Source organism: Heloderma suspectum, chromosome 6, assembly GCF_057233095.1.
Source record: "Heloderma suspectum isolate Gila_16-S chromosome 6, 16-S_ref, whole genome shotgun sequence".
In the NCBI taxonomy this organism is placed as follows: Eukaryota; Metazoa; Chordata; class Lepidosauria; order Squamata; family Helodermatidae; genus Heloderma; species Heloderma suspectum.
This window is the reverse complement of record NC_139463.1, coordinates 54,338,709-54,355,213: the sequence shown is the minus strand read 5'-3', so window position 1 is coordinate 54,355,213 and position 16,505 is coordinate 54,338,709. Positions and strand designations below refer to the sequence as shown.

General features: G+C 46.1%; 1 protein-coding gene across 1 annotated transcript in view; it reads right to left on the bottom strand.

The window, feature by feature from the left end:
- EFCAB13 (EF-hand calcium binding domain 13) overlaps positions 1–16,505 on the bottom strand; it is a 236,485-nt gene that overhangs the window by 211,085 nt on the left and 8,895 nt on the right. The window contains exons 6-10 of the mRNA XM_084808226.1: positions 16,012–16,145; positions 9,456–9,541; positions 8,094–8,237; positions 7,196–7,267; positions 35–178 (exon numbers count right to left, since the gene is read on the bottom strand). Of these exons, the coding sequence (XP_084664352.1) occupies positions 35–178; positions 7,196–7,267; positions 8,094–8,237; positions 9,456–9,541; positions 16,012–16,145 (580 nt within the window). The remainder of the gene's footprint in view (positions 1–34; positions 179–7,195; positions 7,268–8,093; positions 8,238–9,455; positions 9,542–16,011; positions 16,146–16,505) is intronic.

Sequence of the window (16,505 nt, the reverse complement as noted above, 5' to 3'; positions counted from 1 at the left end):
CCTTTGGCATGTGTTGAAACTGGTACATACTCACAGGTAATCCGAGAGCATTCCAGTGCCCGTTGTACAATCTTGGGGCTCAGAGTGACTCCCAAACATGCCAAAATTGGCTCCAACTCCTCAATAGCTACCATGCCATTCTTAATCTTCCTGAAAACCTCCTGAGCATTCTGGAGAGCTGCAAAAAGAGCCGGGGTGGCGAAAGGGCACAATTAATGAGTACAAAACACTACTCACTCCCTTTTCCCACATACTCTGGTGGGAGGACTTGGGTAGGCAGAGGTTGCAAGATAAACCATCTTTGCCCGTGGTTTAGGAAACAGCATGTTCAGGCCTCATCCTCTATATTCTGTTTCCAGGGGAGGCCGGTGGCTCCAATTTCAGTGGGATAGAGAGTCCATTCTGGGTTTTAGTTACAACCAGCCAGAAGTCTAATGGGGCTATCCAAGGTGCTGAACCCTATCCCCAGAATGGGTCCAGTGCCTTGGATAGCTCTTTAGACTTCTGGCTGATTGTAACTAAGACCCAGAATGGAAGCCTTACCCCACCAAAATTGGAGCCACCAACCTCTCCTGTCTGTTTCACTTCAGCTTCTGAAGTTTCTGTTTGGCTGAGCTAGGGTAGCCTCTCATACTGATTGGCTGAGGTGGTGTGATGCCATGGGACACTCATGAACATTCCAGTAGCTCCGGGAACAAAATATCCCCCAGCAGAATGTGCATAGTCCGCTTTAGATGAGGGAAGGAGAAGTTACCAATTTAGTTAGGATGAAAACTTATCCTAAAGATATGATGCCGGAAGATCAGCCCCTCAGGTCGGAAGGTGTCCAATATACTACTGGGGAAGAGCAGAGGGAATTTCCAAGTAGCGCCAGAAAGAGTGAAGCAGCTGGGCCAGAGCCGAAAGGACACTCAGCTGTGGATGTGTCTGGGGGTGAAAAGAAAATCCGATGCTGTAAAGAACAATATTGTTTAGGAACCTGGAATGTAAGATCAATGAATCAAGGTAAGCTGGAGGTGGTCAAACATGAGATGGCAAGACTGAACATCGACATCTTGGGAATCAGCGAACTAAAATGGACAGGCATGGGCGAATTTAATTCAGGTGACCATTATATCTACTACTGTGGGCAAGAATCCCTTAGAAGAAATGGAGTAGCACTCATAGTCAAGAAAAGGGTGGGAAAAGCAGTACTGGGGTACAATCAAAACGATAGAATGATCTCAGTACGAATCCAAGGCAAACCATTTAACATCACAGTAATTCAAGTCTATGCCACAACCACTAAGGCAGAAGAAGCTGAGGTTGATCAGTTCTATGAAGACCTACAACACCTTCTAGAACTAACACCAAAAAAAGATGTCCTCTTCATCATAGGGGATTGGAATGCTAAAGTAGGAAGTCAAGAAATCACCAGGATAAGAGGCAGGCATGGCCTTGGTGTACAAAATGAAGTAGGACAAAGGCTAATAGAGTTTTGCCAAGAGAACACGCTGATCATAGCAAACACTCTTTTCCAACAGCAAAAGAGGCGACTCTACACGTGGACATCACCAGATGGTCAATATCAAAATCAGATTGATTATGTACTTTGCAGCCAAAGATGGAGAAACTCTATACAGTCAGTAAAAACAAGACCTGGCGCTGACTGTGGCTCAGATCATGAGCTTCTTGTTGCAAAATTTCAGCTGAAATTGAAGAACGTAGGGAAAACCACTAAACCATTCAGTTAGGACCTAAATCATATCCCTTATGAATATACAGTGGAGGTGACGAATAGATTTAAGGGATTAGACCTGATAGACAGAGCGCCTGAGGACTATGGACGGAGGTCCATAACATTGTTCAGGAGGCAGCAACTCAATCCATCCCAAAGAAAAAGAAATGCAAGAAAGCAAAGTGGCTGTCTGAGGAGGCTTTACAAGTAGCTGAGGAAATAACGGAAGCGAAAAGCAAGGGAGAAAGGGGAAGATATATCCAACTGAATGCAGAGTTCCAGAGAATATCAAGGAGAGACAAGAACGCCTTCTTAAATGAACAACGCAAAGAAATCGAGGAAAACAATAGAATGGGAAAGACTAGAGATCTCTTCAAGAAAATCGGAGATATCAAGGGAACATTTTGTGCAAACACGGGCATGATAAAGGACAAAGAAGGCAGGGACCTAATAGAAGCAGATGAGATTAAGAAGAGGTGGAAAGAATACACAGAAGAACTATACAGGAAAGATCTGAATGTCCCTGATAGCCATGATAGTGCGGTCACTGAACTTGAGCCGGACATCCTAGAGAGTGAAGTCAAGTGGGCCTTAGGAAGCATTACTAACAACAAAGCTAGTGGAGATGACAGTATTCCAGCTGAGCTATTTAAAATCCTCAAAGATGATGCTGTTAAAGTGCTGCACTCAATATGCCAACACTCAACAGTGGCCACAAGACTGCAAAAGGTCAGTTTACATTCCAATTCCAAAGAAGGGCAATGCCAAACAGTGTTCAAACTACCGCACAATTGCACTCATTTCACATGCCAGCAAGGTTATGCTCAAAATCCTACAAGCTAGGCTTCAGCAGTATGTGAACCGAGAACTACCGGAAGTACAAGCTGGGTTCCGAAGAGGCAGAGGAATTAGAGATCAAATCGCCAACATTCACTGGATCATGGAGAAAGCAAGAGAATTCCAGAAAAACATCTATTTCTGCTTCATTGACTACGCTAAAGCCTTTGATTGTGTGGATCACAATAAACTCTGGCAAATACTTAAAGAGATGTAGGGATGTACGAAAGTCACTTACCTGGTCTTGCAGCTTGCTTCGCGGTGGGGGGGAGGCGCTTTGTTGCTCCCCCCGAAGTTCAGGCCGGGGGGGGAGGCTTCCCGCCTCACCCGGCCAAAATTCAGGCCGGGGAGAAGCGCCCCGTCTCCCCGGCCGCGAACTTCAAAAGAAAAAAAAAACACAACGCCCCTGTGATAGGCTACGTAACGATTAACGTAGCTTATCACGGCTAGATCTGCAAAGTCAGCCGTTATAGGCTACGTTAATCGTCACGTAGCCTATCACGGGTGACTTTGAAAAAAAAAAAAAGCGCGTACGCAAATGGCGGCCCCCATAGGGAGCTGCCATTCGCGTTCCTTATTTGGTCCCTGTAGTCTACGTAAAGATTTACGTAGACTACAGCGAAAATAAGCGCAACGCTATTTGCGTTGCCCTTATTTTCGCCGTTGTCTACGTAAATCTTTACATAGACTACAGGGACCAAATAAGGAACGCGAATGGCGGCTCCCTATGGGGGCCGCCATTAGCCGTACGCGCTTTTTTTTTTTTTTTAAGTCACCCGTGATAGGCTACATGACAACTAACGTAGCCTATCACGGCTGACTTTGCAAATATAGCCGTGATAAGCTACGTTAATCGTTACGTAGCCTATCACAGAGGCGTTGTTTTTTTTTTACTTTTCTTGTAATGGCGGCAGCGGTGGCAGCCGGTCAAAAGACGGGCTGCCGCCCCCGCCCCTGACGAAGACCTGCCGAACCGCCGCCGGGACCCGCCGCCGGGAGGGACATTCGTGAAAGTTAAGTCCCATCCCGGGGGGGGGGCGGGGGGGGCGGAGAATTTCTCCCCAAACAACCTTCGGAGGACCGAATGCGTTGGCACTTGGCCCCCGAAGTTTCGGGGAGAAATTCTCCCCCATCCCTAAAGAGATGGGAGTACCAGACCACCTTACCTGTCTCCTGAGAAACCTGTACGACAGTCAAGAAGCAACAGTAAGAACCGGACATGGAACAACTGATTGGTTCAAAATTGGGAAAGGGTACGACAAGGCTGCATATTGTCGCCCTGCTTATTTAACTTATATGCAGAGTACATCATGAGAAACGCCGGGTTGGATGAATCACAGGTCGGAATTAAGATTGCCAGAAGAATTATCAACAACCTCAGATACACAGACGATACCACCCTAATGGCAGAAAGCAAAGAGGATCTAAAGAGCCTCTTGCTAAGGGTGAAAAAGGAGAGTGCAAAAGCTGGTTTGAAACTCAACATTAAAAAAACGAAGATCATAGCATCTGGCCCCATCACTTCCTGGCACATAGAAGGGGAAGAAATGGAAGCAGTGACAGATTTTATGTTCTTGGGCTCCAAGATCATCGCAGACGGTGACTGCAGCCATGAAATTAAAAGACGCTTGCTCCTTGGGAGGAAAGCTATGGCACACCTAGACAGCATAGTAAGAAGCAGAGACATCACCTTGCCGACAAAGGTCCGTATAACCAAAGCCATGGTTTTCCCAGTAGTAACGTATGGCTGTGAGAGCTGGACTATAAGGAAGGCTGAGCACCAAAGAATTGATGCTTTCGATCTGTGGTGCTGGAGAAGACTCTTACGAGTCCCCTGGACTGCAAGGAGGTCAAATCAGTCAATCAAAAAAAAAAAAAAATCAACCCTGAGTGCTCATTGGAAGGACAGATACTGAAGCTGAAGCTCAAATATTCTGGCCATCTAATGCGAAGAGAAAACTCCCTGGAAAAGACCCTGATGCTGGGAAAGATTGACGGCAAAAGGAGAAGGGTACGGCAGAGGATGAGATGGCTAGATAGCATCACCGATGCAATGAATATGAACTTGAGCACGCTCCGGGACAGAGCGGAGGACAGGAAGGCCTGGCGTGCTATGGTCCATGGGGTCACGAAGAGTCGGACACGACTGAACGACTGAACAACAACAACAAAACTTATCACAGAATCATAGAATAGTGAGGTTGGAAGAGGCCTACAAGGCCACTTCACACATATAAGGTAAAGAGGAGTAGTGTTGGGCAGGCTGACTGAGTGGGAAGAAGATAGATCAAGGAGATTATAGGCTGGATGAATGAAGAAGATGATAGAGTTGGCAGTTATCTGAGAAACAGAAACCAAAGGAAAGCAGAAAGTTAATAGACAAGTAGGTCATGGGTAAAAGTCACATGTTTTATCTCCAAGACAAAGTCATTTTGTTGCTTTAAGACAGCCTTCCCCAACCTGGTGCCCTCCAGATATTTTGGACTTCCGCTCCCATTAGCCTCAAGCAGCATGGGCAATGGTCAGGAATGTTGGGCACTGTAGTCCAAAACATCTAGAGGGCACCAGGTTGGGGAGGGCTGCTTTTGAAACATAAAGCAGCCTTTCTGTTCCTAAAGTTATTTTATGTATGACTTACTTTGCTCATAATATTATTATATTATATTTAAAAACTTTTAAAAGTAAACTTAGTACATTTGTAATTATTGTCTGAATACATTAGAACTATATTAAATGACTGCTAGAACATCAGAAACACAGGACTCTATACAACACAACCGAAACCGTCCAGAATGCACATTTACTGTCAAGAATACACAATGGTGGCTCTACTCACACGTTGGGAAACTGAGTAAAATATGATTTAGATCAATAATTTTAATAAGGAATGAAAGAAATAACTATGCTGGGAATCTTACAGAGAGGATTAAAAATATTTTTCCCCATGGCTTCATTATTTCCAGACATTTTACATCTCTAGTCTTTCTTATTACATAGTTTTTAGAAATCGGGAGGGGGGGAGAGGGTGGGTAGCAGTATAGAAATACTTTGTCTAAAGTTCTAAAAGGAGATATTTCATAATCCAAAGCTGTTCCATTTTTCACGGGGGGGGGGGGGGGACAAAAATGGTCCTCAGAAAAAAACATATTTTTCTGATTTTTTCCCCAGGTTTTTTTCAAGGCCTCCACATCTCTACTCAGGACACTGGAGAGGTCTGAATTGATCCAGAGACCAACTGCTACGTTTCAGGCTACCTGTTTCAGATCCACAGGTAGCCCTCCTGCAGCACTGGCCTTGAGCAGCTGCCAGGGTAAGGCCTGGCCAAGAGAGTCCCTCTGAAAGCCCCCACAGTGGTGCTGCGCTGGTCATGTTAAAGGGCTGGTGCCCTTTTATAAAATCACTAGGGCAGGGCAGGGCAGGGGTAGGCAACCTGGTACCTTCCAGATGTTTTGGGCTAAAATTCCCATAAGCCCCAACCAATATGGCCAATGGTCAGGGATTATAGGAGCTGTAGTCCAAAACTTCTGGAGGGAACCAGGTTGCCTACCCTTGTCCTATGAGGTGAGGTTTGGCGTTGCAGTGACTTAGGGTGCAATCCTATGTCCCGTAGGCGTTCTCTGGGGGGGCCTTAGGATACTCAGGATTTTCACCTCCGAGGCTATAGACACAGCCTGGGGAGGTGAAAATCCCCACTCGGATCTTCACCCCTGTCCCCCTCCGAGCCACCACAGAAAATTCCATGGCAGCTCCTCTTCTGAGATGTCATGGTAAGAAAGGCCACCCATTGGGGAATATAACTCCTGGGTTATGTTGAAATGAGGCTGCTTGAATGATGTGAACTAATCAGTTAGGGCAGGGGGGAGGAACTGTGGGGCCCCCTGCAGGCCACACTGAACAAACCATCGTCATCACCTGAAATTCGGCAGCAAAGCTGGCCGTGATGCTCATTAGTGTTCTGTCGCCACTGCAGAGGGGCATTTTGTTTTCAGCATAATGGGGCCGTGGGGCCCACACCAGGGGGCCGTGGGGGCTGCACGTGGCCCTCAGGCTGTGTGTTGCCCCACCACCACCACCCCGAGCTATGGTTGCTTGCACTCAGCACTGCCAGCAGTGTCTACCAGGTAAAAGATCTAGGAACTGAACGTTCTAAATGCTCTCCTCAATATCAGGCAGAGAAGGCTGAAGGAGACAGGAAACCGCACAGAGGGGAAAAGCCAACCGCCTTTCTCTGTTCCTTGCCAGTCTTCCTTTATCCTTAGTGGCTAGGTTTCACTAGGAATTGGGAAGGAGGGGACAGAAAATTAGCTGCTAAGAAAAACACAGGTAAAAGACAATAAAGGGGATGGAGAGATGGTTGTATCACAGGGTGTGTGATTTTGGTCCCCTCCACCTTCCTCAGCTTGTGGAGAGGAGGAGCCTTCCAAATTCTCAGCGGAGTGCTCATGTGGTGGTGGTAGGGTGCTCTCAGGCAGTACAAGCTTGGTGCATAAATAAGAAGGGGTGTGTGTGAAATAAGGACACAGTGGAGTTCCTATAGTCAATTCAGACAGAAGATGAGTTGGGATAAGGTGCCACCCAGATATAGCAAGCATTGAAATGCAGCCCACTTTCCTGTCATTGCCTCCATTTTCTTCCACTTACCATCTGTTTCAGTGCATGGCAAGGTCTCATTCACAGCATCTAGGAAGTCACCAAAGTCCAGATTCCCATGTGCTGTATTGAGAAGAAGAGGCAAGAGGAGTTAGTGAGAGATGTGGGGCGAGTACAGTGTGAATTACAACTGAAGCATATGTTGTACTCCATTTGTGTGCCACATGGGATTCCAGTTCAAATTCTAAAATCAGATTAATCCAATTCTAAAAGGCATAATCTAAAATTTTATTATCCAAATGAAGAAATGTTTTTGTATATTTCCTCAAGTGCTGGTGGCAGAAAGGTTTAGCTGTCAGTCAATCGGTATTTGCACTGATGCTCAAATGTGTTGAAATGGCTTGAAAAAGTATTTGTTTGTATGATATATATATACATATACATATACATATATATATATATATACACATACATACAGAGAGAGAGAGAGAGATGATTGTGTAATTATTACTTGACATTTCTAATAAGCAAGAAAACAATGAGAAAACAATGAGAAAAAAATCTGAATTTTGAAAGTTTTATTGGCATCTCATTGATGCAACACTTTGAAGACATTTTTATTGAAACAAGCCTTCCCTGACTGACCAGCCATGGTTTTCTTGGCATAATTTAATTTAAATGTTTTTTTTCCCCTTCCTGTGTTTTGACATTTTTTATTTTTTCTTGTTCACCAGTTGAGAATCTTGTTGGATGCAGAGCAGTACATACATTTTGTAACTAAGCACATTCCGTTTATGTGAAGGCATGAGTGTATTAGCTGCAACTATGTTCAATGTATATCCTGCTTGTTTCAATAGGAGCGCCTCCTGTTTCCACCAAATCCCCTGTTTTCAGTGAATGTAAAATAATTGTTGATGAAAACCACAGGCCTGGGAGTGAAAGCACGCACCATCCATTGGAACAAACTCAAGAGCCTGATGCACCTCAGCGCCAGTCACCAGGATCCCCAGTGTGTGCAAGGTAAGAAGGAGCTTGCTGATGTGAATCCTTCCCTTCTTGACGGTACTCAAAACGGTGCAAGCCCTGGACAGTCCTGAAAAAGCAAGGATAATATTGTTGACCTGGATCCCCATTCCCCAATAGATGTCCTCCAAACGTCCAACTCCCATCAGGAATCTGTTTCATGCTTCCAGATGGAGAGATCCTAACGCTAGCAGTGAGAAAGCCTTGTGCAGCTGTTCCATCTTTTTCTCCCTAGCATATTTTCTGTGTTAAAGAAAAAGACAGAACAAGCAATAAGAAAACATGCGAAGGTCACTTGTAGAAGATGACATGGTCTGGGCTCACCCTAAAATTCTGTGATTGAGGAAGGGCAGTGGTGTCATACAAGACTCATCTGGAAACACCCCAGGATTCTGGACACCAGGTTCCCCTACAGACCTTGCTGGAATCTGGCAGTTTTGCCAACTCCAAAACGTTTGCTGATACAGCGGGCCACATCTTGGAAGCCCAGGAGCCGCTGCCACCGACATGAAAAGATTAAATCATTGTGCCCCATCAGTGAAAGAGCCAACATGCTGGCAAAACCATAGAAAAGCACGCATGCGCGCGCGCACACACACACACACGATGTCTGCTGAAATGAAATTTGCTGCCCTAATTACTTCTGTTAGCAAGAGAGGTGCAACAGAAGCTGTGGTGCAGCTACGTAATTTTAGACCCTGGACTTAATGGCTGTATGGTGGGGGGAGGGCTTTACAGCCCGTGTGTAATCAGTTGTGAAACACACAACTAACATCTCCCTTTTCTCTCTCCCCTCCCTGCTCCATTCCGTGCTTTACAGCTGCATCTACATTCCTGGTATGTTAGATCATACCAACCCTGATAAAAAGAAGAAAGAAATGCTCTGAGTATGTGCAGCTTTGCATTTTAAACTCACTTAAATCATAGCCATGATTACAGGAGTAAAATGGAGTTTGCATCTGCTGTCCACATTTACTTGGGAGTAAGTACCACTTTGCTGTAGGAAAGGAAATGTAGTTTAAAAGTAAAAATAATAAAATGAGCATCTAAGCATGTGCATGCCCAGCCAGTCACCCTGCAATAATAAAATGTTTTTGAAAATAAGAAAGGATGCGGCAGCAAGCAACTTCAGCCCTGGGGGCCTCCGGCATGGCCATGCCAGCACAAGCGTTTGCAGCTGCCCCATCACCTGTTGCCCTCTGGGTGGCCATTCAGGGGGAGGCTGTGCTGCAGGGCCCTGGATTCGGCTCTTGCTGCCCCACTGAATGGAACTTTGCCAGTTCATTACCTTTTGCTCCCTGAACAAGATGTGGGTCAAACAGTTCTCCCTCATCATAGAAGGTTGTGTAGAGGTTGTACAAAGCTTTACTCCTCCTGTCAAGAGACACATACAACTCATCATTACAACCGTTAGAATCTCTCTTTCCCTCTTTGCCCCTACAAGTCCAGGACTCAGATTCTTCAGATTCAGTGGCAGAGGCCTCCACTGGCTGGCCAAGGGTGGAATCTTCCCCACTGTTTCCTTTAGTTTCGGGAGCTGAATCAAGGAGGTGGCTGGTTCCTACAGCTGATGGGCCAATGAGCTGCCAACACAGTCAAACGGTTCTCTCCTTGGGGAAGAACAGCAGCCCAGACAGGCACAGGGCAAAGGCGATGTAGATAGAGTTGGCATTCAGTTATTTGTCTGGAAAAGCAGCATTCCTGATCATGCAGAGAAAACCACTGTGCATAAAATGGCACATTTCGGGCTGTCTTCAGTTGTTCACAATTTGTGTTCACTTTTGAACACAAATGAACCCAGCAGGGGCAGAGCCAGTTGCTGTGGTTTTGCTCTCCTCTCCCCCACAGGTTCATTGAATGTTCAAAGGCGGCTTTTATCTAAGAAAATAATGATGAAAATGGAGTAACTATTAGCATTTCTTACAGACACACACTCACATAAATAAAATAAAATAAAATAAAACCACACAAAAAAGGTTTCCATACAACCTTTTGATCTATAGGTGATAAAATGTATAACGATGCGTATTTATCTGGTGCATGCTTGCAACTGTTTGTGCAAATCCAGTAGGGATGTCAGAGAATTTCTCCATGAATCTCAGGGAGGCCGAATGCCAGCGCATTCGGCCGCCCGAAATTGGTGGAGAAACGGTCTGCCCCCCCTGCCCCCCCCTCGGGACGGGACTTACCTTGCTCGAATGTCCCTGGCGGCAGCAGCTCCAGCAGCGGCTCTGGTGGCGGTGTGGCGGCGGCCGGTCTTCCGACCGGCTGCTGCCGCCGCCGCCATTTCCAAGTAAAACAAACAAACAAACGTGATAGGCTACGTAAAGATTTACGTAGCCTATCACGGCTAGATTTTAAAAAAACACCATGATAGGCTACGTAAATCTTTACGTAGCCTATCACGGCTGACTTTGAAAAAAAAAAAAAGCGCGTACGCAAATGGCGGCACCCATGGGCGCCTCCATTTGCATTCCTTATTTTGGCATGTGTAGTCTACATAAACATTTACGTAGACTACGGCGGAAATAAGGGGAATGCAAATAGTGTTGCCCTTATTTTCGCTGTAGTCTACGTAAATGTTTACGTAGACTACACGTGCCAAAATAAGGAACGCACCATTTGCATACGCGCTTTTTTTTTAAAAAAAAAAGACAGCCGTGATAGGCTATGTAAACATTTATGTAGCCTATCACGGCTGACTGCAGGGACGCAAATGGTGGCAGCTACGGCTTTCGTGGCTGGAGGGATGGGGCGCCTCCCCCCCGGCCAGAATTTCGGCGGGGAGGGACGGGGTGCCTCCCCCTGGGCCAGAATTTCGGCGGGGAGGGACGGGGCGCCTCCCCCCTGGCCAGAATTTCGGTAGCGCCTCCCCCCCACCGCGAAGCAAGCGTCGGGATCAGGTAAGGGGCTTTCGTCCATCCCTAAAATCCAGTGACTCAATCCAGATTCCTCAACTCCTATACATCCAGGGGCCTGTCTTCATGGGTGATTTGCTGTGGACTGGGACTGTTTCGAGGTCCTTTGCAGCACATGACATCATAGCCAATCTGCAGCCACCCTGGTAATTCAAGTCTATGCCCCAACCACTGAGGCCGAAGAAGCTGAGGTTGATCGGTTCTATGAAGACCTACAACACCTTCTAGAACTAACACCAAAAAAAGATGTCCTCTTCATCATAGGGGATTGGAATGCTAAAGTAGGAAGTCAAGAAATCACCAGGATAAGAGGCAGGCATGGCCTTGGTGTACAAAATGAAGCAGGACAAATGCTACTAGAGTTTTGCCAAGAGAACACGCTGATCATAGCAAACACTCTTTTCCAACAGCACAAGAGGCGACTCTACACATGGACATCACCAGATGGTCAATATCGAAATCAGATTGATTATGTACTTTGCAGCCAAAGATGGAGAAACTCTATACAGTCAGTCAAAACAAGACCTGGAGCTGACTGTGGCTCAGATCATGAGCTTCTTGTTGCAAAATTTCAGCTGAAATTGAAGAACGTAGGGAAAACCACTAAACCATTCAGGTATGACTTAAATCATATCCCTTATGAATATACAGTGGAGGTGACGAATAGATTTAAGGGATTAGACCTGATAGACAGAGTGCCTGAGGAACTATGGACGGAGGTCCGTAACATTGTTCAGGAGGCAGCAACGAAATCCATCCCAAAGAAAAAGAAATGCAAGAAAGCAAAGTGGCTGTCTGAGGAGGCCTTACAAGTAGCTGAGGAAAGAAGGGAAGCGAAAAGCAAGGGAGAAAGGGGAAGATATATCCAACTGAATGCAGAGTTCCAGAGAATAGCAAGGAGAGACAAGAAGGCCTTCTTAAATGAACAATGCAAAGAAATCAAGGAAAACAACAGAATGGGAAAGACTAGAGATCTCTTCAAGAAAATTGGAGATATCAAGGGGACGTTTTGTGCAAAGACAGGCATGATAAAGGACAAAGAAGGCAGGGACCTAACAGAAGCAGATGAGATTAAGAAGAGGTGGCAAGAATACACAGAAGAACTATACAGGAAAGATCTTAATGCCTCTGATAGCCATGATAGTGCGGTCACTGAACTTGAGCCGGTCATCCTAGAGAGTGAAGTCAAGTGGGCCTTAGGAAGCATTACTAACAACAAAGCTAGTGGAGATTACAGTATTCCAGCTCAGCTATTTAAAATCCGAAAAGATGATGCTGTTAAAGTGCTGCACTCAATATGCCAACAAATTTGGAACACTCAAGAGTGGCCACAAGACTGGAAAAGGTCAGTTTACATTCCAATTCCAAAGAAGGGCAATGCCAAACAGTGTTCAAACTACCGCACAATTGCGCTCATTTCACATGCCAGCAAGGTTATGCTCAAAATCCTACAAGCTAGGCTTCAGCAGTATGCGAACCGAGAACTACTGGAAGTACAAGCTGGGTTCCGAAGAGGCAGAGGAACTAGAGATCAAATCGCCAACATTCGCTGGATCATGGAGAAAGCAAGAGAATTCCAGAAAAACGTCTATTTCTGCTTCAGTGACTACACTAAAGCCTTTGATTGTGTGGATCACAACAAACTCTGGCAAATTCTTAAAGAGATGGGAGTACCAGACCACCTTACCTGTCTCCTGAGAAACCTGTATGCGGGTCAAGAAGCAACAGTAAGAACTGGACATGGAACAACCGATTGGTTCAAAATTGGGAAAGGAGTATGACAAGGCTGCATATTGTCACCCTGCTTATTTAACTTATATGCAGAGTACATCATGAGAAACGCCGGGTTGGATGAATCACAGATATGAATTAAGATTGCCGGGAGAATTATCAACAACCTCAGATACACAGACGATACCACCCTAATGGCAGAAAGTGAAGAGGATCTAAAGAGCCTCTTGTTGAGGGTGAAAGAGGAGAGTGCAAAAGCTAGTTTGAAACTCAACATTAAAAAAATGAAGATCATGGCATCTGGCCCCATCACTTCCTGGCATATAGAAGGGGAAGAAATGGAAGCTGTGAGAGATTTTATTTTCTTGGGCTCCAAGATCACCACAGATGGTGACTGTAGCTATGAAATTAAAGGATGCTTGCTCCTTGGGAGGAAAGCTATGGCAAACCTAGACAGCATAGTAAGAAGCAGAGACATCACCTTGCCGACAAAGGTCCGCATAATCAAAGCTATGGTTTTCCCAGTAGTAATGTATGGCTGTGAGAGCTGGACTATAAGGAAGGCTGAGCGCCAAAGAATTGATGCTTTCGAACTGTGGTGCTGGAGAAGACTCTTATGAGTCCCCTGGACTGCAAGGAGGTCAAATCAGTCAATCCTACAGGAAATCAACCCTGACTGCTCATTGGAAGGACAGATACTGAAGCTGAAGCTCAAATATTTTGGCTACCTAATGCGAAGAGAAAACTCTCTGGAAAAGACCCTGATGCTGGAAAAGACTGAAGGCAAAAAGAGAAGGGGACAGCAGAGGATGAGATGGCTAGATACCATCACTGATGCAATGAATATGGACTTGAGCACGCTCCGGGAGAGAGCGCAGGACAGGAAGGCCTGGCGTGCTATGGTCCATGGGGTCACGAAGAGTCGGACATGACTGAACGACTGAACAACAAGAAGTCGCATTTTTCCAGAATACTTTTACTCTGTTGTTTTTCTTCAATTCAGCTCCCCTGCAGTTCAGCTGCTGTGTGCCCATCCCTCTGCTTTAAATTTGGTATGATAGGGGCATTCCTAAGGGGTTGTGTCTTTCACCTGGCCCCGCCCTTGGTAACCTAGATAACTACCTTTCCAAATCATCAAAGCGCTAGAGTGCTCTTCCCTGACTTCAGAATCACTCTGTATTTCCTTTTCACCAGTGGGAGTAACTAGCTTCCGCTTCCCAGCCCAGCCCCATTGAGAGCCGTGATTATGCACTTCTCTGATGCTTGTGTAATTTTGGCGCATCCCTGATACTTGTGTAACTTTGCTTCTCTGAGGCTTGAGGGGAGATTGCCATCCCCAGCAGGGAAGCCTGTCAGTGCAATTCTTCCTGAAGGGATGCTGTCATGTACTGAAGACTTTGCTTTTTCAGGAAGAAGTGGCCAGAACAGAAGAAAGGGGGTGGGAACATAAAGGGGAAAAGCGGGTGTGAGCAATCACTCCCTGAGTGATTGCTGGAATGGAGTGAAATTGCACAGGTGAAGACCCCTCATGGGGAGCCCCCAAATGCTGTAGTGGAGGATTGTGCAGTTCTGCTTTTCCATGGAAAAGTGAACATTTTGTCCCCCCTACTCCCCCCCCCCATTTTCCCCTATTCCACAGTTACCTCTGTTCCTTTAAGATTTTTTTTTTGCTTTGCACATTTGCACCTTTTTGGATATGTGCATTTTCAGAATTGCAAACAGGAAGTGTTTACTCTTTCCTTTGGGATTAAACAAATGTGCATTAGTGCTTCATCACAGTAGTGATCTACCACAGTATTGGGATCATAGGAGGCTGTCATTGACAGCAGAGAAACTTGTCACTGTGAGCAGGGAGAAGTGGCCAGAAAAGGAGAAAGGGGGTGGGAACTCTAACTCCCTGACTATTGGCTGGAATGGGGAGAAGTTGTGGTGGGGGGGTGCTCTCATGGGGAGCCTTCAGGTGCTGTCGAGGATAATAACATGGTAGCTGGGGGAGCCTGGACAGGGGTGGGAAATAAGCCTCTCTCATTGGTTGAGCGCACCTCCTGGGTCTATGATGTTCAGTCCTACTCCCCCCAGCCAACCCAGAAGTATGTTGATTTCAAGTGCTGTGTGACCCATGAAAAGCAGATTTTTAAGGTATAGTGCACTCGGCTTTTCTTGCTTTGTGTGTCCCTGACAGACCAATACTGATTCCATGGAAATCTGGATAACACTCCAATGCATATCTCATTCTGTTGTCATGAAGATCCCGCCCACTTCATTTTAATTGACTTGCAGTTAGCTGCAGCTTATGTCATTCTAATGTCATGTCAGCAAGCAACAATAGGTCAAGTTTATATTGTAAAATTACAAGCTGATATGAAACACAGATCCATATACCTCCTGGCTTTCTAGCTGGTTGGGATTCATGGAGCTGAATTAGATGCTTGACAGCATACCTGGGTCTGGTAACCCAGGTAACTACTTAATAGTTGTGAAGTGGTGATGTGACAATTTGCAGTGAAGAACTGGTGGTTAACTCTTCCCCTGCCTGCTGCTTTCCCCCTGCAATCCATCTCCCTCTTTTACCCATGATGTAGCAAATACATGTCTGGTCCCATCATTTGGGGAAAGTGGTTGGGGGCATTGCCGGGGGGCAAACAGCTGGTGGGGGAAGATTTAAGCAGCCCCCTTCCTACCCTCCCATTTCTCTGTTTAAAACTGCATTCCCGCCATGACTGCTTTGCCATTATTCAGACATTACAAAACACTTCCAGCACCTGTGATTAACAGTCCCTGGTCTGCTGGTTATTCATTCTGGAGCACACCATATAACACTGGTGTCACATCATTCTGATGCTGGTGCAGGAAGTTTCCATGTTGGCTGCCTCTCTGGAAGTAGCAGTGCTGGCATGGAGACTCGTGCACTGGGAGTTAGAATAATGCAGCGGTCAGCACTTCACCATACAGAAGGGGCATTACACAGGGTTAGGTAACAAAGCAGAAGCCATCCCCAAGGATCTGCATGATGTCTACATTGTGCAAATCAGCCTGAAGCCAAACCTCACTGTGGCTCAGTCCTAGAACCGTTTTTTAAGTGCCAGAGGCTGCAAGTTCTGAGACAGGCAAAGATCTCTAGTGGTCAGGCCAAAAGGGTCTCTTTTTCTGAGATGTCTGTAGTATTGTATCAAATATTCAAACCTGCCCAAATACCTGCTGCTTCCTTTGGCTGAGCCAGATGAGGTAGTCCTGTGTGGTTGATTCTTGGCAAATGCTTCGTACTCTTTCTTCCTCTTTCTGCCCACAGGAGGTCTCTGCTTCAGCAACCTGTCGGAGGGTGGTGAGATCTAGCATGGGGGACAGCAAGCACAGAAGATGTGTTCAGGTGTACAGCCTGGAAGTTTGGGCAGGAAAGGATGGAAAGCACCATCTTCCTCCCTTCACATATGCATAGCTCTCCAATCCTGCAGATCTGTGGAGAAGGCTCAGCTCTAGCCCACTTTTCATCCAGGTGAAGTCAATGGGGGTGCAGAGCCAAGACCGGCGCAACTTCGTGGGCAGCACAACCTCACTGGTGGAGGTGTCAAAACAAGATGGAGGCGTGTAGCGGAAACGTGGAAGGCCATTGTGTTTCAAGGAGTTTTTGGTGCGCCAGTTCCCTTGCCCATGTCTTGAATGTTGTTGTGCCTGTTTGGTGAGCGGATATG